The following is a 20,498-nucleotide window of genomic DNA, read 5'->3' on the forward strand; positions in this document are numbered from 1 at the left end:
GGGCAGGCGTGTGCCTGGGTCGTGGCTGAGCCACGGAGGGGGCGGCTGCCAGTGTATTTTTTACAAGCATTAAATGAAAAATCGTGCTTTGCTACAGTAGGTGCTCACCCTGTACACGCACGGCGTTGGGAACACACGGCTCAGGGTGTGTTTTCGACATGTTTTGGTTTTTTTTCTTTTAGCACTGATAAAGTTCAGAGACACCATGGAAATGTGACGATTGCTTTTCTCTTGGTGTGTCTCGCACACGTGTCGTTCCCGGAGGGTGGGAGAGAGCTGGGTTATTCCACATATGGAAACCTGGTAGGTACCAAGCAAAGGCTTTACCGAGTCCTAAGACCGCTTTTTGTGCATCTTGCAACAAGAAAACCGCCGGCAGCATGTGTGCTGTGGGAGGAGTATGGAATTCCTGCATTCCTGTGATAGAGAATAGTTTCCACATCCCACGATAACTCCAGGGGCAGCAAACACTTCTCAGTTCTCGTTGTGAAACCAGTGTTACGTTTTATCCTTCAGTTATAAGGAGTTTTTATCTTCTGTACTGGAAGTAGCAAACCTGTGTCGTTCCTAGATGGGGGGGTTGTGTTTTGATGCTGGTTCCTAAGAGTGATATTCTTTATTTAGAAAAGCCTGGGCTGCAGTATCCTGGTTTTACCACCATCGAAGCTGAATTTGCTGAGAGCAGACCCTTCCTCCTTGCTGGGAAATGTGTGTAGGGCTGCGGGAAGGGGAGGCAGTATCCCTTGCACTCTCTAAATGGAGACTAATTTGTTCTGTAGAAGATGCATAATTAAGTAGTTCCTTATCTCCTGGCAATTAAAGGTGTTTTCCTTTCCGGCATCTCATTTCACTGGGAGCAAAGTCCTGCCGGCTGTGAGTGCTTCTCCCACAGCTCCACGGCAGGCTGCGCTGGCATCGGAGAGCTCTCGGAAAGTCTCGGTGGGGTTTGGGAAGATCTTTTGCCCGAGCTTGTATCTTGAGCCCAAACTGCTCATTGTCAGCTGATCCTGGCCAGCTGTGGCTTGTAGTGCCTGGAAAGGGTGGAGATATTTTTATTATTATTATTATTATTTTTAAAGAAACTTTGTAGGATCTGGTGCCAGAATGCCCCTGGAGAGAGCCAGGAGAAGGGAGGAGACCAGGGAGCGCAAGGGGGATGCCTGTGCCTGAGCCTCCCTGCTCTCTCCATCCCCTCTCTGGTGTAAAGCAGATACTTTGGTGCTCCTGGTCAAATGAGTCGGGTAACAACAGAGCAAAAAAGATGTTATGAAGCAGACGGATTTGCCTTGCCGTGGCAGCTCTGCTGCGTGAGGCCACCTTCTGCCTTCTCCCTTCTCCAGCCTCAGGCTTTGCTGGAGAAAACATCTCATCCCTTAATCAGTTCCTGGATCCCCCGTCTTTTAGGGGTGCTGAATCTTCCCACTGAGGTGTTTATGAAATGGGTGTTGATGAAGTGGGTCCTTTTGGCTCTCACCCTCCTCTTTCAGAACAGAAACGTGGTTTGGACATTAAAAATGCTCCGAGTGCCACCTGCTGGAGCGTGCTCAAGGGGGAGCGGTGGCCGGGCAGCCAGCCTGGCAGGGTTCCCTGGGGCTCTCAGCCTCTTCGGGGGTGACACAGCCTTGCCCTGTGGCTGCAGATGCCGGTACCTGTCACCGCTGTCCCACCATGCTCTGCCGGCAAGTTCCATGCCCTGTTAGTGCTGCTCTCCTGCCCGTTGCCAGAGCGTGATGGCATCTGCTTGTGGCCTCCAGGATTTCACAGTATTTCCTCCCTGTGACAGCTCTGTCCACCTCCACGGAAGGTGGTGGGGGTCACTTTCTGACATACGAGAGAAGTGAACTTGCTGGTGAGAGAAGGGGCCAACAAAAAAGGGTGGAACTGCTCCATCTAAACACCAAACAGGGTAAAAGCGTGCTGCCTTGCTCTGAGTTTTCCCTTTTTAGGGATTTGCTTGTAACCCCCATTGCGGGGAGCCAAGATCGCTGCTCGGAGTGGCAGCAAACCCCTTCCCAAGGGTGACCAAATTAATTTTACACTGAGCGTTTGGCTGCCTGTCTGAGCAGAGAGGAATTGCCCTGAGGAAGACAGCGGTGTGCCTCGCTGTGCAGGGCTCTGACTGCGTGTCCTGGGTTTCTTCCCTTCTCCCTCCCCGGTTTTTTCCTTTGTTTTGTTTTTCGGAAGACCAATAAAACAGTCCTCGGAGATGGTGTAGGGTGAAACGTGCCTGTTTCCCCCCGCATCGCTGTTCCCTTTCAGTAGCCCTTCCTGCAAACCTCTAGCAGCAAAGCTCCTGCCAGGAATCCGCCCCCATCCTTATCCACTTATCGGGAAGTTCCAGTTGCCGAAGTCTCCGTTGCTCCTTAGCTGTGTTTGTAGAAGTGACTTTGTCCAAGACTTCCATGTTCAAAGCCACCCTGCGGTGGGCCCTGCCTCCCCCCGGCTCCGGCTGCCTCCCGAGGCTTTTGTCTGTCAAAACAGCAAATGCCCTTGTTCAGCATGAGTTTAGTTTAAAGGACTAACGAAGCCGTCTCTTTCCTTGCAGATTCTCTTGCATTGCTCTAAGAATCTCCCTCTTCTTCTAAGCTTTGTCCATGATCCCAAGCATTTACACTCTCCTGTTTCTCCCTCCTCCTGCAAAAGCTGTTGCTGATTCTCTGACGTCTCACAGGGGCATGGGCACACTCTTCCCTCCATCTGCTGCCTGCTTTTATAAAACCTCCAGGACTGAGTTCTTCTGCAGCTTTTCCTGCTCCGAGCATGGTTGGAAGTGGCTGAGGAGCTCAAGCGAGAGGTCTCGTGTCTTTTCTCCCCGACCTTTTTGCAGATGTGGGGATGCATGTACGAAGCAAAAGTCGCCCTGTCTTTATAAAATGCAATAAAACGGTGCTCGGACCTTCACTTTGAGCAGGCAGCCCTGCAGCGGCGCTGGGTCGGTGATGTTGGGGATGATGCTGGAGTGGGAAAAACAGAGCCCAGAAGGTTTCATACCTGGAAGGGAGGGCAGCTGTGGGGCCGAGGGAGCGTGGGCTGGGATTAAACCCGTTGGAACATGTGCGGGAGAACAGGACAGAGTCTCCTCTTGGGCAGAGAGGTTTTAAAATCTGCTTGAGGTTTCAAATTACTATTTTTTTTTTTCTTTAATTGCATGTGTGGTATGTGTAAGCGGGCGAGAGATGGCTTTGGTGTTTAATCTTTGAATACAACCTTGATACTGCAATGCCCGCTTAATTAGATAGAGTGAAACTCTTGAATTCTCCCAGGTGTTGTTTTGTTGTTGTTTTTTTTTTTTTTAACTTCAGCAATCGAATGAAATCGGTACGATCTCACAGAATGTTCTGCTTGGCTGGACTTCTGTTTTCAACTTCTCTTGTAAGCCGTAGTGAGTGGCAGGCCAGGAAACGTCTCCTTTCCTGATAAACACGGGGCAGCAGCATCTGCTTACTCTGACCCAGCTCTTGCTCTCTCCTCCCAGCAAAGCCCCAGCAGCGGCGGTGGGCTGACGTGGTGACCCTGCCGCTGTGCAGGACGTGCGTGTCCCACAGGTACAGGGTGACATTTCTCAGCTCCCGAGAGGTGCCGGAGCAGTTGCAGGCATCTCGGGAGGCATCAGTCGGAGGGCAGGTTTCCTGTGGGGGTAGTGAGCATCGCCTGCCCTGCTTTCCTGGAAGTCGGTGGATGGCAACAAAGCGAGTTAAAATCTGCAGCTGCTGATACGACCATCTCGTCGCTGTGGGCAGCGTTTCCTCTCGTGTCAAAATGGCTCTGCCTCGAGGCACAGCTCCCTTCTCCCCATCCCGTCTCTCCAAACGGGTCCAGTCCATCCTCTGTGCTGGCTGGTGGGACCGTTCCGACGCAGGTACCACAAGCTGAAGCCCTTCGCTTTGCGAGGGTGTCTCTGCTCAAGGAAGACCGGCGCTGCTCAGGGACAAGCATCCCACAGGATTTCTTAGTCTGGGGGGCTCCCAGGAGCACTGGGCGGGGGGGATCCACCAAAGAAGTACAGACAAAAGTACAGGGTTCTGGCCAGTTCTTTGGTTGCAAATGAGACCAACCGTCAGCCTTGCCCAAATAAGGCCTTTGCAGGAGGGCAGGCAGTGGCTGGGGAGGTTGCTTTGCTTTCTTTGTTCCCCTTTTTGAGAACCACCACTTAAAAAAAAAAAAGCTCCAGACAGAGCAGCCTTTGCCTCTCTGCTCTTCACAACAGCAAAAAACAGACTTGCTTCCTCTGCAAAGCTGCAGCATCTCTTGCTTCCCATTTATTTCAAGCTCCCTCGAGTGCAGGGATTGCTGCCCTGCAGGGAGGTTATTGCTCTGGAGTAGATTGCATAAAATAACTTAACATCCTTAAAAGTTCAGGAGTGTGAAGCTCCCACTCCTGAGGCCGGCACCCAGGAGCGGTGTGCGCCGGAGGGTTCTCCATGAGCCATGTCTTCTTCATCCAGTGCTTCCTGGCCAACAGCTGAGACCTCTGCTGAGACATCCCTTTGGCCTCACACAGGGCCACCAGTCCCACCTCTGAAACGTATTGACGTGACAGCAGCTGTCTCGCAGCGGTTCTTCACACCATCGCCTTCCTGTTTATGAAACCCTGCTCCTTCCCTCCCCGACGCTGTTCCCAGTGCTCGGTGGGGTGCAACTGCGTCCTGGCAGGAGGCGAAGGCAGTTCCCTGGTTATTCTGATTTAAATCTATAGGGCTAGCGAGTGTCCTGTTTTATGGAGCCGATGTTGGGACTTGCTGGAGCTCAGCCCTACGGTCTTGTCTGCTGACACAGAGTTGGATTACAGCGTCTCGAAACCGTGTGCTGGGAACCACTTGTACCTGGCACCGCTGGATTTGGGGGTCATCTTTCCTAGAACTGGTGTGCCAATGACAGCGGGTTCACGCGGAGTTTACAGCGGGGTCTTGGCACTTCGGTACCAGCGTCTGGCCGCCCGCCGCTCGGCAGCATCTCATGTCTCCCAGCATCCATGGGTATAGGAACAGAACGAACAGAAATGGCAAACCCACTTCTGTCACCGGCTTTTCCCTCTTCAGAAAATACGGAATAAGGCCTAGGAGCGACTTAATTCTGCCCTAAGAGTGTCAAACTCAGCCGGGATGTGTAAGATCATTTGGAAGTGTGATGGAGGAAGGCTCTTGGCTCAGCCCACGTGTCTCTTGCCCTTAGACCCACAACCTGCCTGTTCGCATACAGCTGCCTGCACCACAGCTTCCCTGGGTTTATGCTTCTTGCTTTAGATTGATCACATTATATTGGGATTGTTACCTGTTTGGTTGGTTCTGGTCCCTTCTCCTGGGAGCAGAGAGAGCGAAGCAATGGCGGTTTGCACTCTAGCAGCAGCCGGTCCCTCCGTGGCTGTGAACTGCACCCGAAGCACAGAGCTAATGGTTTCTGCTTCTGACCAAGACTGGTTTATGGTCTCTAGGTTTAGCAGAGGGGCTTTGGGATGGGACTCTTCCTTGTGAAAAACTTCAGGAATTCGAAGCGCTGTTTCTAGGTGAGAAAAGGGGCAGGCAGGCAGGCTGAGCCAGGCCTCTGGCAAGGCAGGACGGGGCGCGGATGCAATTCTTTGTGTCCGTATTAACACACAAGTCAGAAAAACGGTCAGAAGAGAGGCCAGGCCACGACCCAGGGTACTGCATTGTCCCAGCTCGCACTGAAGCAAGCCTGCCTTCCGCAGCTGCTTTAATTCCTTGCACAACCTGTACCTGCCCAAACGTAAGCTCCAGCTTCTGTGTTTCTCTGCTGCAGAATTATTTTGAGATCTCTTGTGCCTCCTGCCACTGTGGAGGGAGTGATCTCCCCTGGAAAACCTGAACGCAGCAGTCCAGGGCAGCACTAAGCAGCTAAAGAGCTGCAAAAGTTGCGTGGATGCGGAAAGAAGTTTGGCAGGAACTGCAACTGCTTTAAGGTACAGAGTGGGGACAGCTAAAGGGATTCTGTAAAACAGCAAAGGACCTCGCAGTGACACTGGTGAAACAGCTGGGTAACTTTTGAAACCATCTAGGGCATCTCTTTTGCATAGATGAAATGCAGATGGTCTCTTGACGGGAACCGGGGGTCAGCACGTGGCTCACTCTTTTCCTTGCAAACATAGAACTTGGGGGAGGACTGATTCAGAGCCATAGGGCTGAAGCCCCTCTTCCCTCTCTGCTCCCCATGTCGGTGCTGCCCAACTCGGCCGGTTCCCGTCTCCTTCCCGCTCCGGCCCTGTTGGGGCATCCCTGGATGCGTACGAGCGGGGCGCAGAGCAGTGTCACGGTGCAGGACCCCTGAGCAAGTGGGCAGGATTGTGCAACCCTCCCATAAAAGATGCCAGCGTGCAAACCTCACGAGTGGCCTCGCAGCAGCGTCCCGACGACCTATGAAGCAGCAACTCCGACACGGGGCAGGGACAAACCAGGGACGGCTGTGGGAGCTGCCACCTCCTGTCCCCTTCCCTGGAGACCCGCGGTTGAGCTGATCCCCCAGGGAGAGCGTTTGTGCTGCAATCAGCATTTGTGCTGCTCGGAGCAGGGACAGCGTAACTTTGGGGAAGAAAACTACACAGACTCTCAGTTGCTCGTTGCTGCCTCACGTAGGGACTGAAATTGCTCTTTCTGTGCCTGTTTTCCTGTCTGTGACAGGGGAGACTTTATACTGAACCTCTTGAAAATCCTGCCGAGATTTGCTGATGGAAAGCGCCATGCCTAAGCACCTGTTTTCATCTGGCTGCTGGCGTTGTGCAGCCATCGCCACACAATGCAGTTTCCCCATACGAAACCACAGTTTCCTTTCAGCGAAAACTCCCAAAATACATCCCAGTGACGTAACTACTACACTCGGGGTTCTCGTGCTGGTCTGGGTGCTGCAGAGCACTCTTAAGTTCAGAAGCCAGCTTGCAAAGTATGGGAGAATAGCAGCCTAAAGCTTTGGAGATGCTGAGGCTCCTCTTTCGCAGCAAGCCAAGGATCCAGGAGGCAAGTGTCTAGCTGGTAAAATATCTGCTCTGCGTGCAGTGCTGTGCTCTCTCTCTTCTGCAGGACACGAGACGTTGCTGACTCGCCTGACCTTAGAGAGCCAGACCTTATCCAGTTTTAATTAATGACTTCTCTTTTGGAAAAGGCATTTCCGATGGTAACACTGCTTTCTAAGAAGTGTCTTTCCTAGGTGCTGCCAGAATTTGGGAGTGTTTGGGGACCAGAGCATGTGTTGAAGAAACAGAAATTAAAACAGCTTCTGGTTAGTTGTTGATGAATAGGAAGGGAAATGCCAAAAGCGTAATCTGTTTCTAGCTCTTGCAGGGTTGTGTTTTTTTTTTTTCTTGCATTTAGATGTGACTGTCTCAACCAGCGAAGTGACAAAACGCGAGCAAAAACAAACCTGTCTCTTGGCTTCTGGCTTGTAAAATCCTTCCTCAAAAAAGGGGAAAGTAGGAAAGAGGACTTGTATTTTGAACTTGGTGTTGGGAAAAAAAAAACCCAACCAACCCGTATGTACGTCCCCAGCCCCTGGTCTAGGGTGACTAAGCCATCTGTGCAGTTCAACGGCAGCAGTGGGAAGTTCAGAAGAAGTCGTCTCCTGCTCTGACTTGAGCGTCCTCCTGGGCTCAGACCTGGCTGGTGGCCAGGGGCGACCTTTTATTTTCCAGGAGCAGCAAATATCATTTTCCAGGAGCAGCAAATATCATTTCCCAGTGGCGCAGGAACCTGTGTAAAATGGCCTCCCCCGGGGCTGTGGGTGTCAGAAGATGGCTTGGTAGCTCGCAGGGGCAGTGTCTTGTAGGGTGGTCCTGCAGGGAGATCCATGCTTGTGGGAGAGAAATCAACCCCTCCCCATCCAAGGCAGGGTTTGGTGCCCGCTGGAGCAGTGAAGGAGCCGTTTTCCCCGTGTGTGCAATCCCTGCGGAGGGACTGCTGAGGGTTTTGTGATTGCTTTTGGGCGCTGGGGAAAGGGTTTAGTTGTGGCTTCGGTAGATGCGTCAACTGGCTGCCCTGGGCATCCGCTTCCCACGGCGGCAGCGGGACACCCACCTTCTCCCAGACCGAGAGAGATCTTTGCTGCTCCCACATCAAGGGCAGAGCGATGGAGGGGAGGAAGGGAAAGGGTGACTGCAGGGGCCCCCTTCGATCTGATTCAGTCCTTCCGGAGCTGAAAATCAGTTACCTCTTAACTCTAATCTCGCTGTTTTCACGCAGCTCCTCCCTTCCCTCAAGGCTTGCTTTTTCTCCTCTCACCTCTCCGTAGCTCCTGCTCTACTTTCAGGTCGCTCTGCCTCGCGCCGTGCCCACCCAGTTGACGTTGCTGGCGCCGAAGAGCCCTGCCAGCGCCGCGGGCTCCCTCGTGCTGACAAACGGCTCGAAAAGGCACAAGAGAAGTCACAGCTTGAGTCTCTCCTAGATCCCTTCTGTCTGCAGTCACATGAGTTTGCTCTCATCCGCAGCCAAAGACTTGAACCTCTCGGAGGAAATGTTAAAAATCCGATTTGATTTGGGGGCAGGGTGGGGGGGGCTGATTTTTCTAATCAAACTTAACTCATTCTCTCAAAAAAAGGTGAAAGAGCACCTAGATGTGATAACAGATCTGTGTATGTTCATTAAAATACAGCAGGCTTGGGGGCTGACCTTGCAAAAACTTCCCTCTTCCCTTGAGTTTTTGGGGGAGAAGGAGCCGTACCCCAGCTGAGAAGCAGTTCTTTTCTGAGCTCCTTTGAAATGCTTCTGCATCCCTCCCCATAAGGGTTGACAGAATTGCATCTGGCCCCAGAGGCAGCGTAAACTGACATTTCTAAGGCTGCTCAGGGACCTGTCAGCAGCTGGCCCGGCCCTGCCCTGCCCTGCCCTCGAGGGATGTGGTGAGTTTTGGTATTTGAATGTGTTCCTGCTGGCTGCTTTAGAAATGCCGCGCGTGCCCCTGGAGAGAAGCGAAGCCCTCTCTTTGCCATGGGGGTGCCAAACTTCCCTGCAGACCCAGGACGCCACCACCAGAACAGATGCTTCTGGAGTTTGTCCAGCTGTAGCTGAGAGGAAAATGTGATCTAGATGTTAATCAACCTGCCAGAAATTAATTCTCTCTCCTTGCTGCTGATACTCTGATTCTTGGGGAACATGTGTAACCAAGTGCCGGCACCGTGTCCTTCTCCACCACCCGTCAGAGTTTATCAAAGCCTTTAACAGGAGCTGGCTCCTGCTGCTCTCCTGGAGCCACCAACGCAGCTCAGAATTGCATCCTGAGGAGCAATGTGTGGTGGGACACCACTGCTGGCTGCAAACAGCCTGGTCTTGCTAAACAAGTTTCTTGGGGAAACTTTAGCAGAGTATCACAACCCCTCTTGTGCTGACGCTCCTTTATTGTCCCGCAGGCAAAATCGGACATCACTTGGATAGAGAAAGACCTCGTGGACTCAGCAGACAAGGTAAGAGCCCGCTGCAGATGTGCACCTCGAGGAGATTCGTGCATTTAATTCGCACTTTGTCCCATGGCGGGTCGTCCCACGTATGCGAGGGCGTAAGCAGAGCTCGCAAGGACCTTTCTGAAAACCAAACCCGTCCCTGCAGCACGCCCCTACCAGCCCGTCTCAGCTAGGTGGGACTGCTAATACAGAAAACAGCTATTACTCACTTGCTCATGTGACATCCTGGACTTGACTTCATCCTCCTCCTCCTTCCTCCCCACACCAAACCCCTTTCCGTGCTGTCATTTATGTCTCCTGTGGCTTTCTGATCTTGTCAGCTCGCTGGGGCGGGTGCTCCAGCGTTTTAGTGGCATTGGACGTACAGTGGGTTTTTTTGATTGCTTTTCTGAAGCTGCTCTCCCCGCGCTGAGTGCCTGGTAACACAACATGCAAAACTGTCTCGGTCGGGACAAGATTTATCAGATCTCGCCGGGCCCACGCGCAGCGAGGTGGCTGGCTGCAGCACCTGCACGGCTTCGCTGAGCAGCGTGAAGCTTCCTTGGAAGCGGTGATGCTTATCTTTGGACTGCACACCACGGACACGGTTTCTGCTTCACTGGGACCGTGGCAGAGTGAAGGACGTGCAGGACGACCCAAGTCTCCTGGAGACTCGTGCTCAGCAGCTGCACGGGGCTGTCGTGCTGCACTGACACCCAGCTCCCTTGCTTTGGACCTCACCGGCTACCGAGGTTCCCTCTGTGGAGCTGGGACCAGTTGCCTTGCTGGTATTAAGTCATTTTTTTCTTTCGTTATCGGTTCCAAAAGAGTACGTTATGGGGGCGGAGGAGGCAAGACAGTCATAAGTAGTTTCTCTGGGTCCAAACCAAGATCCTCTTTTCGTACTCTGCACTCTCTGGAGAAATTCAGAAGTCAACGCTGACACAGGGTTATTTCTAATTGCAAAGGTGTGTGGGTGTCTTTTTACTCATTTCAAGGGGTTTCTTTCTTACCTGCACCCTCTGGGGGCTTGCTGCAGAGAACATCTGTCTGTCCTGACCCAATGGAAAGGTCAAGGAGGAACAGGCTTGGAGGGGGAAGGAGGAAAACCATGGGATCTAAAAACCTCTCCTCTGTCCTGCCAGTAAATCCGAGCAGCAGTGGGTTCAGCAGCTGTCTGCATCAGAAATGCTCTTAAAAACACCTCGCGTGGAACTTCCCAGCGTGGCTTTTAGATAATTCCAGCATCCACCGCAAGGACTCTTGTGCAGCGTAAAGCAAATGAAGCACTAGATGCAAATCCTAGTGATGCCAGAGGATTTGCCCATGGGATCGATGCACCCTGAATCCCATCGTGGGTGACCCATCATCCCTGTGCCAGGGTGAGAGCAAAGAGATGTGCAGCTTTCCAAGGTGGTGTCAGACTTCTGTGTGAGCTTTCATGAGGTTTTTCTCTTCCTTTTTAAAGAGTAAGCGGCTTCTCAGAATATTCCCCTCTTATGGAAATACCCGCAAATATTACAGCCTGACATGAGATTCGGGTGGCACGAGGTGGAAGTCACTTTAACTAGACCGTGTATGTTTTCTGTCAGCGTCTCATCTGAACCAAGGAGCCCAAATGTGAACAAGCCGAGTTTGGTTGGTTGTTTTTTTTAAAAAGTAAAACCAGAAAAAAAAAAGAAAAAAAAAAGCCCCAACCACAAGCGCTGTTGCTGGGGAGTGGGAGCGTGAACCTGCCTCCGTGCGACCGAGTCACTTGTCTCCATTGCGCATCTGCCAGCTGGGCTTTAACCACCTGTATCTCCTCCATCCGGCAACCTCAAGCGCGGGGCGTCCCTGCGGCGCCGCCGGAGCCTCCCGCATCCCCGGGAGCCTCCTGCAATCCCCGGGAGCCGGCCCTGCTTCCCCGGGAGCTCGCGAGGGCGGTGGTTACTGGGGCTGCGCGATGGTGATGGGGATGGGAGAATGGAGAGGGACCCTAAACTTCCTCGCATCTGCGCCTTCCTCACGCTCTGGCTGCAGAGGAAACACCGAGCCAAGCCCTGCAGCCTGCAGCTGCCTGCCCCCAGCCAGCTCGCCAGCCCGGTCAGTACTGCCGCTAGCTCACTTTGCGTCGCTTGCTGTCCCTGGTTGCTCATCCTGATGCTTCCAGATGGATGTTTGGAGCAGTCTGGTTTGCTTTTCATTTTCTGCTTGATAGTTTGCTTAATGGCGCCATTGGAAGAAACTTATCTCGGTGCGAGCGAAGCCTGTTTGTGCTGCAGGTCGGTGGCACCCAGGAGCTTTTGTGCTGGAGACTGGTGTGCTGCTAAACAGGCTGTAGGACCTGGTTTTCAAAAGTCCTAACTGTTGAACTGGAAGTTATTGGATGAGTCCATGGGAAGAAACCTCCCTTGTGTGTCAGCAAGATGCCAAATGACATCTCAAGGCTTTTCTCAGAAAGCCATCAGCAGTGTCTCCGCTGATGCCACTTTTGGTCTAGTTGGCGTGTGTGTGCGTTTGCTGATGTGGTCTGGCTGGCAGGCGGCACGTGCAAATCCCTGCCCGCCTTGAGAGCCAGCTTGGGCTGCTGAAACCACTTGCAGTTAAACACACTGGGTCTTGCTACTGGCCAAGGCGGTGGATTCCCACAGCTGTGAAAATACGTCGCTCCGCAGCTCCTGAAGAGCTGTGGTAGGAGGATGGGTCGAGATGCCTTGGAGGTGGATACAGGAGTTTGGTTTCAGTGTTCCTCTCTGCTTAGGTGTGCGATGCTACAGGGTGAAACATGGACGGTTGTAACAAGTGCTGATGCTCGGTAGACCTGGTTTCTAGTGTTTTCATGAAGATGAGGGGGAGGGAAAGAGCCTACAACTTCCACTGGTCCAGTCCCCGGGTCTCTCCCTGCTGTGGGGTCTCTCCCTGGGGAGCTGAATGACGTGGAAGGACTGGCAGGAGGAGACCTCTTGGATGACTCTCGCTCAGGCTCTTGGCCAGAAGTGGGAAGCTGTTCCACGCCAACAGCTGTCGGCCAAAGCCTCCGAACGAAATGAGAAGCATGAGGTGGCTGCTTTAAGCTGGGAGATCATATGGAACACGGAAACTTGTTGTTACAGGGATTATAAGATCTTTCTTGTCTGTGATCACTGAGACCAGCAAAAGGCAGGATAAACACGGAGGGAGCTGCTGTCCCCTTGCCCTCTCAGGCTGTACGTGCTGTGAGCATGGGCTTCTCTGCTAGCTCTTAGTGTCTGAATATCCTGAATAATGCAGGAATTTGAGAGAGCAAAGCTACCAACGTGGAAACAAAGCCACTTCCTAATCTAGAGAAAAGCCAAGCGTGAGAGCGGGAAGGGAAGGGTGCTGGGTGCAGGTAGCAACCACATCCGCGGGCGCTTGGCAAGGCCACGCTCCCCGAGAAGGTGCCGGGAGGGTGGGGAGTGGGGCTGGGGCACAGGGGAGAGGCAGGGCCTGAAACTTGGTTCCTGTTGTTTTCAAAAGCTGCTTTGATTAAGTGGGTTCCAGAACAAGTGTCTGAACAGTTTTAAAAAAACAAAGCGTAACTTTTTTCCCTCAAAAACTCTGCAAGGGGAAATACTAAATGGCTTTCTGGCAGCCTCTGATGGCCACACCTGCCCTAGAGTCAGAAAGCAACCGAGTTTAATGCCCTTTGGAACATAGTTGCCAGCCTTCAGGTCCAAATTCAGGTCCAAATAGCAACCAGACCGTGTCTAACACTGGATAATGTGGGACTGAAGTGCTAAGAAGCCTGGACTTGCCCTTACAAGACGTACAGCTACAAGGGATTTCTGGCCGGCGTAAGATTCATGTCTGTGGAAGCGGGACGTTGAGTCCAGCCTCTGTGGTCTCTGCCCCTGGCCAGAGGGGCTGGAAGAGGGGCTGGAACAGGTCAAGTTCAGAGGAAACGTAAGTACAGATATACTGACGAGGTGTGATCAAGAGAAGTAGAGGGAAAGGCACAGCTGAATAAAACGTCTCTTTCAATTTGGGATACAAACAGAAAGCAGCACAAGGTGTTTCTGTTGAGCTGAACTCTGGGCTTTACGCACCAGAGGTACGGACAAGGATTGCTGGGGAGAGGAGGTGTTTCAGCATCACCTCGGGGTCTGTGGCTGTTCTCCTGTGCTTCGTTGGTGAGTTTATTCTAGATACTGCTGATCAAAGCTCTTTTTTCTTCTTGATTTTTTTTTTTTAAATAAAAGAATGTGTTTTAAACAAAACATGTGCCAGAGACCTTGGCTTCCCCTCAATCTTCTTGAAGGCTTGAGTCTGTTAAAGCATCATCTGTATGTGCTGAAGATGCACTAAGACTTATGTTGCAGAGTTGCTCAGATTGCTGAGCAGATGGGCTCCAACATGTCTGATTTTTGCCAGCCCTGGCCGTGTTTTGACAACAGAGCCGTATTTTTGTGTTGTGGGATTTTTAGTGGCATAAACACTCCTGTTTTTGCCACCAGTGCCTTAAAAAAGAAGGTGCTTTTCACGCAGTCTTCTGAAATGCAGTTCAAAGCAACGCAACGCCTGCGGTGCGAGGAGCGGAGCCTTTGGGGAGAGCGCTGGATGTTTAACACGGCTGCTTGGTGCAAGCCTACTGATCGCTTATTTATTCCAGATGTTGAAGCCAGGAGGTACCTGTGACAAACACCAACTTTCATGGCGCTCTCAGATGTGGTTCCTGTCAGTCTGTAGCTGCCATCCTTGTTCCTTAATGCGATACGGTTTGCTTTCCCTTGTTCGGGAGTATATTCCCAGTCAACCGTGTCCCCTCTTTTTCAGGGTGAAGGTGTTGTGAAAGAAATCAACATCACGCACCATGTGAAGGAAGGCTCCGAGAAAGCCGATCCTTCGCAATTTGAGCTCCTGAAGGTGCTGGGACAGGGCTCTTTCGGCAAGGTGAGATCACTTCTTCCTATGTGTCATGCCAGATAAATGGTTTTGATGACAAAAGGGACTGTCCCCAATGAAACCACTTCCCTGATTCCCGTCAGATCATGAGAATCTCCCTGATAAGCCCACTTAGCAAATGGTTGCTTCTGACTTGAAAGGCAACTTGTAGCGATGCCTTCTCCTAAGGGCCAGCCTGTATGTCCAAAGCTCCCCTGTAATTCTTTTTTCAGACGGTCAGGAGGAAAGGATCCTCCGTGTGAATGCAGAGGGACCTCCTGTAGCTCTCGCTGGCTGCCAGGCTGTCAGTTGAATTGAGGACTCGGGCATGTTCCTTTCTTCTCAGAAACGATGCTGTGTGCATCTGGTTTTGGCCCCTGCTTACGGTCCAGTTTCCCTTCTGTGAAGGGGGAAGGAAGTAGCCTGTAACTCTTATCTGTTTCAACACGTAAATAATCCAGGTCTCTTACAGACCATCTGCTCGCCCATTAAATCAACTTCACGTCAATCAGTTACCAGCGCTAACAGCGGGGGCTTGTACGGGACTGTGTGCTGTTGCCTGGGCAAATGCAGCAGTGGCTTTGTGCACGAGAAAGGTGGTGCCTTTTTGAAGCTGCCTAAAACCAGGTAGCCTGGGACATCAGGGGAGGGAAGGAGGTAAAAATCCAGAGAGGATGCAGGACCTGAATGGTAAGAAGTCGACCTGGCTGTCAAGCCAGCAAGCCACCAGGAGGCTTCGTGGTCCATTGAAGCATCAGTGCTTCAAGTCACAGCTCCCAGGCATCCGGCACAGCCCCACAGAGCTGCAGGAGCGAGCAAGAGGTGTGGGAGATGGGAGAGGAGGAAAGTGAAAGATTAAAAAAGCACAAGTACCGCAATGGCTGGAGATAGGGGATGAGAGGAGTCTCCACACAGCACTTTCCTGAAAACCTCATGGGGTTTCCCATGGGGAGCTTGAGGTACAACTTACCAGTCCCATGGCCAGCTGCTTCTCAGGGTTACCGTGAGGTTTGCCACTTTGGGAGGCATCCAGCTCCTGCTGCTAATGTTCAGTGCTTGGCTAATGTGGTGCGCTTCTGCCTCAGGTTTTCTTGGTGAGAAAAATAACGCCGCCAGACAGCAACCACCTCTATGCCATGAAAGTGCTCAAGAAGGCGACATTGAAAGGTAGGAGACTCCTGCTGCGATGTGTCCTAAAGAGCACTGGGGCAATGTCACAGCAGTCACTGCTGGCCCCAGGGTGGTCTGGGTGAAAAAGAAGTATCTTTATCTCAGCCAAACAACCTCCTTTTCTTTTTATCTATAAAAAACCCTTTTTGCAGTGATGGAGGTGGGAAAAGATCTGGCTCGAGCTGCCTGGTACTAAGGAGCTTAAGGCCGGGGGCAAGGCTGACGCCGGGGCACTGTGTGCCTTCTTCAGTGTCTGAGCTGTTCCTCTCTCTTCCCACAGTGCGCGATCGAGTAAGGACAAAGATAGAGAGGGACATCCTGGCTGATGTAAACCATCCCTTTGTGGTGAAACTCCACTACGGTGAGCGTGGAGCGGGTTGGGATGCTGGGAGAGGGGCTGCAGGCTTAAACAGACGCTGACTGCCTTAAAGCACAATATGGAAAGATGGTACTGTAGGCACGCCTGCCATGAGCAGGTAGATGAGCTGCTTGGAGGATGCTGAGAGCCTCTCGTGGTTCCTAAGAGGCTTCGGGAGATACCTGAAATGGAGAAGAGGCCCGGATCAGTCTGTGTCCCCGATGGCTGTGCTGCTCTGGAGCCTTCACAATCCCCTTAACACAAATCCTTTCCTGGAAAGGTCTTTGGTCCCATGCCCACTCTAGCTTGTTGAATGGGGAACAGAGCATAGACCGGGAGAAGAGGTTTAAACATCAAATCCTTGGGATTAAAACATTAAATCAGGAGAAACTGAGAAAGCAGAGTTAACTAGTCAAGCCAGAGTTTGGCAGGATTAATGCTCTGACTGAGGAAGGCGAGGACAGCTTCTTTCCCTGTAAAGTGACCAGTGCCTCTCTCAGGAAAACGGCGCTTTCAGCAGGGCCTCACTGGCTGAAAGGGAACCAACACCCCATAAAATGAGGATTTTCTGTAGCGCCAGAGTGCTGCGGGTGAGCTCCCATTTCAACATCACAGACAGGCTATCTCATTTACCCCAGATAATTAGCCCTACCTGTGTTTAACCTAGTAACCACGCAGGGCATCTGCACAACTGGAGCCATTAGGATTTAAGTGATTAATGTAACACTGTGGAGCCTTCCCTCAGCAGAGGGGCCTGATTCCTGCTCCGGCTTGTGTTTCAGCATTCCAGACAGAAGGGAAGCTGTATCTCATCTTGGATTTCCTCAGAGGAGGTGACCTTTTCACTCGGCTTTCCAAAGAGGTGGGTATGCTCTGGCATCTTGGTGGGTTGCTGAGGCTCTCGGTTCATCTGGGCTTAATTGCCTGGAGAAGCGATTGACCCTTGCAAAGTCTTTGAGAGGGGTGGAAAAAACCTCCAACCTGCTGCTAGCCCAGAGCTGGCAACTGGAGAGGATGTCTCGGGAGCCCTGTCCTCTGGCAGAAAAGCAGCAGCATAGGAGGCAGGTCTCACCTCTGCTGACCATCACGTCAAGAACGAAGACATGCGAGAACCGTGTTCTGCTGCGGTGTCGGCTGATTGTGTCGCCTCGCTGGGACGGGGTGAGGGCAGGGAATGGGAGGGGTGACGAGAAGTTGTGCCAGGTGAAGACATCCAGGAACATAACCTGGTGAACGCAAATGAAGAGTTTTTTAAAAACCTGTCTGCTGCTTAGCAACCCCATTTGGTTTTTTGGTGTTGCCGCTTAATTGATACTTTAGGATGGTGGGGGAAGCCTGGGGAACTTGGGTATGGAAAGGCAGGAGGGAGCAACACGGATGTGAAAGGTCTTGCACGGCTGCAGCGGAGGTGGTCCCACTGCCAGCGTTGTAACCCCAGCGCCTGTCTGCTTCTGCTCCCTTCCCACAGGTCATGTTCACCGAGGAGGACGTGAAGTTCTACCTGGCAGAGCTGGCTCTGGGGCTCGACCATTTGCACAGCCTGGGAATCATATACAGGGATCTCAAACCAGAGAAGTACGTGCGGCACAGCTGAGGCAGGGAACTGAGTCCTTCAGTCCCGAGCCTGTAGTCAGCAAACGGTGCAGCCTTCTTCCACCGAGGCAAAGCTGAGTGGTGCCCCGAGGCCAGCCAGATGGAAGGCAGCAGTGCCAAGCGACAAGGCTCCTGCTCCTCGGATCAGCAGTGACGGCCAAGAGCACTGCGGAGGCAGCATGTGTGCGCCACATGTCTGAGCAGTAATCCTTGGCTAGTCTCCGGGCTCCATCTTTACGCAGTTGAGAGCCTTCGGAGGGAAAAGGCTCTGGGCTGGGCCTCTGCAGAGACACGTACCAGCTGCATGAGTTGGGTATTCTTACCTGGGGGATGTGGGGGATCAAAGGTGGTGTCACCTGTGTGGGTCATTCGTTCAATGAGAAGTTGAGGGTGTAGAGAGAGGGGAACTGCTCTTTCTCCCACTCCTGTCTTGGTGATAGAGCTTAAAGCACTGGGGGAAGGGACACATAACTTTCTCCTCTGGATTCTGGGAGCATCTCAGACCAGCCTCTGCTGTGTGTGCTTCTTCTCACCAGCCCTTATTGCAGACAGTAACAACTTGTTTTTTTCATTCATGCTGTAGCATCCTCCTGGATGAAGAAGGGCACATCAAGCTCACAGGTAAGGGACTCCACAAAAGCCTCGTGCTCCAGCAAGCTTGGTTCTTGAAATGCAGAATTGCTTTTAGGCCTCTCTGCTCTGTGTGATTGCTCAGAGCACGCGGGCGCATGCTGACCGCTTTTCTCTTGTGTAGATTTTGGCTTGAGCAAGGAGGCTATAGACCACGAGAAGAAAGCCTATTCCTTCTGCGGGACAGTGGAGTATATGGCACCAGAAGTCGTGAATCGCCAGGGCCATTCCCACAGTGCTGACTGGTGGTCGTACGGGGTGTTAATGGTGCGTACCCAGCCAGTGGGTTTGGGGACCTGGCCCAGCAGCTGCTCCAGCGGTAGCTCTGAAACACCTTGACGTGACTCTGCATGTCTAGCAGATGTGCCGGCCTGGGGAAGTTCTCCAGGCCCCCCCAGAAGGGGTCTGTCACAGGCTGTCCAGGCATCCAGCCTGGTTTCTTGGGGGAGACAGAGCTCCTGAGGCTGTGGTCCCAGTGAGCGTGGGGTGCGCAGCGTGGGGCATCTGACTTGGGGGTGTCTGCGTCCACCCCAGCGCTGGGGCACTGGTGTCTGTGCAGATCTGGTGCCACCATCTGGCGGTTGCTGAATCCCAGGGCTCCCACAGGGGCAGGTGCTGGCTTGAATATGTTCCCACTGCAAACCTCGTGAACCAAGCTCCTGAGAAAAGAGGATGTCTGCGATCTTATTTAGAGCTAGGCTTTTGATCCCTCGCAAGCTTGTCGCTAGCTTTGGCGAGCTGCCAGGTGAAGGTGCAGTGGGATCTGTGCAACCCTCAGACTTGCTCGGACGTGACCTCCCCTTCTTCTCTTTCCCTCCCAGTTTGAAATGCTCACCGGCTCGCTGCCCTTCCAGGGGAAGGATCGCAAGGAGACGATGACCCTCATCCTCAAGTAAGAGGAGTTTCTCTTTCGTCTATGTACAGGAGGCGAACTTCTGCTCGTTCTCTGAGTGTGTTGCAATTTGGGGGTTCTCGCAACTTAATGGCATTATTTGGCAAGCGGTTTTGGATCAACAGTTAGTTTGAAGGGTGCAATGTAAATGCCAATCAGATGATTGTACTTTCGGGGGTGGAGATGCTGCAGTCGGCTTGTGAGTTGACTTCTTTAAACCTGCAACGGATTGCTTAACTTCCTCTCCAGAGCAAAGCTGGGCATGCCGCAGTTCCTGAGCTCTGAAGCACAGAGCCTCCTGCGAGCCCTTTTCAAAAGGAATCCAGCCAACCGATTAGGTAAGACAATTATTTTTTATTTATTTTTTTTGGTTTCTGAGTACACCTGACGCTGTCTTGGGGCCTCTCACATCCTCGTGGGTCAGCAGCATGTTCACGCTTGTGCACAGTTAATGGGCTCGTTTCATTACAGCCAGGTTCCCCGTAATACCTGGCTGTCTTGCGTGTACGTGGTGGTAGCCTTTGCTTTGTCGGTGGTCCTGATTTAATGCGACGCACTCCACGGGTGCATCTTTCAGGTTCTGGACCAGACGGGGCAGAAGAAATCAAGCGCCATCCTTTCTACTCCACCATTGACTGGAATGTGAGTATCAGAAATATAAAAGTAAACTTCTACCCCACTCAGCACCAGTAACGCAGTTCTGCCGATTGCAGTAACAGCAGAGTCGTGATGCTTGAGCAGCTATGGGAGAGCTACCAGTCCAGGTTTCCATCTCTTCCAATAATCCTTCCCGAAACTAAAATTCTGTTTGTTCTGTGAATAACTGTTTCATCCCTGAGTTTGCCTATAATCTCACCCTGGTTCGAATTTACTCATCTCTCAGCAGTAAGGTGCAGGTTTTAATTGGGGTTTGGCACAACACGGATTGTCTTGCACAAAGCGGGAAGGACTCAGGGAAACATTTCTGGCAAGGAAATACCTCATTTTGTACAGAGAAGCAGGGCGATAACTCAACCGGCATTTCCCAATTGCTTCTGACCAACTCCCTACTTTACCACATAATTTTGTCCCTTCCCTGTTTTCCCTTACTTGGTAAGGGATTTTGAAGATCAGCCTTTCAGAGCTTTCGAGGCGCCCAGCAAGCTGCCAGACTGAACCTCCGGCAACGCTAGTAAAGCTTATTTCAAATTTTTGCTTCAAGAAGCAATTTGGAGAGGCTGCTTGTGGGTGTGCTGGGAGATGAATGTCCTCCTAGGGCATCTCCTCTGGCTGTCCCTGGGGGGATATGTGTCAGCAAAGCCCTAATGGCAGTTAGGAGGAGGTGGAAGAGCCTGGCGAGGTAAATACTTTATGGATACTGCTTTTGGAGTGGGGCTAAGCTACGTATAGAACACTTTTTTTTTTTCTTTGATTTATTATAAGGTAGAACTTGTAGAATTTCTCCACAAACTGACTCAAAATGCACCCCACTGGCCAAGAAGCCTTCCCTCAGACTACTGAGCTGCAGTTCAGTGCTAAGCCACAGAGCTGTTTCTAGGTTCACAAAATCTTTTCTTGGCCTCTCGTTCCTAGCAAGCCTTTGCGCCCTTCTGAGT

General features: G+C 52.1%; 1 protein-coding gene across 7 annotated transcripts in view; it reads left to right on the forward strand.

Moving 5' to 3' along the window:
- Positions 1-20,498, forward strand: part of RPS6KA1 (ribosomal protein S6 kinase A1) — a 57,804-nt gene that overhangs the window by 30,072 nt on the left and 7,234 nt on the right. For 5 of the 7 annotated variants that reach the window (XM_054223534.1, XM_054223536.1, XM_054223535.1 and 2 more), the window contains 11 exons: positions 9,347-9,400; positions 14,153-14,269; positions 15,346-15,427; positions 15,711-15,791; positions 16,571-16,650; positions 17,257-17,363; positions 17,965-18,002; positions 18,136-18,278; positions 18,833-18,903; positions 19,153-19,241; positions 19,481-19,545. In XM_054223534.1, coding sequence (XP_054079509.1) covers positions 9,347-9,400; positions 14,153-14,269; positions 15,346-15,427; positions 15,711-15,791; positions 16,571-16,650; positions 17,257-17,363; positions 17,965-18,002; positions 18,136-18,278; positions 18,833-18,903; positions 19,153-19,241; positions 19,481-19,545 — 927 coding nt within the window. Of the gene's footprint in view, positions 1-6,853; positions 6,966-9,346; positions 9,401-9,501; positions 11,462-14,152; positions 14,270-15,345; positions 15,428-15,710; positions 15,792-16,570; positions 16,651-17,256; positions 17,364-17,964; positions 18,003-18,135; positions 18,279-18,832; positions 18,904-19,152; positions 19,242-19,480; positions 19,546-20,498 lie in introns of those variants that run through there. The other 2 variants (XM_054223539.1, XM_054223538.1) reach the window with 2 other exon arrangements.

This window comes from Rissa tridactyla, chromosome 18 (assembly GCF_028500815.1).
Source record: "Rissa tridactyla isolate bRisTri1 chromosome 18, bRisTri1.patW.cur.20221130, whole genome shotgun sequence".
NCBI classification, from domain to species: Eukaryota; Metazoa; Chordata; class Aves; order Charadriiformes; family Laridae; genus Rissa; species Rissa tridactyla.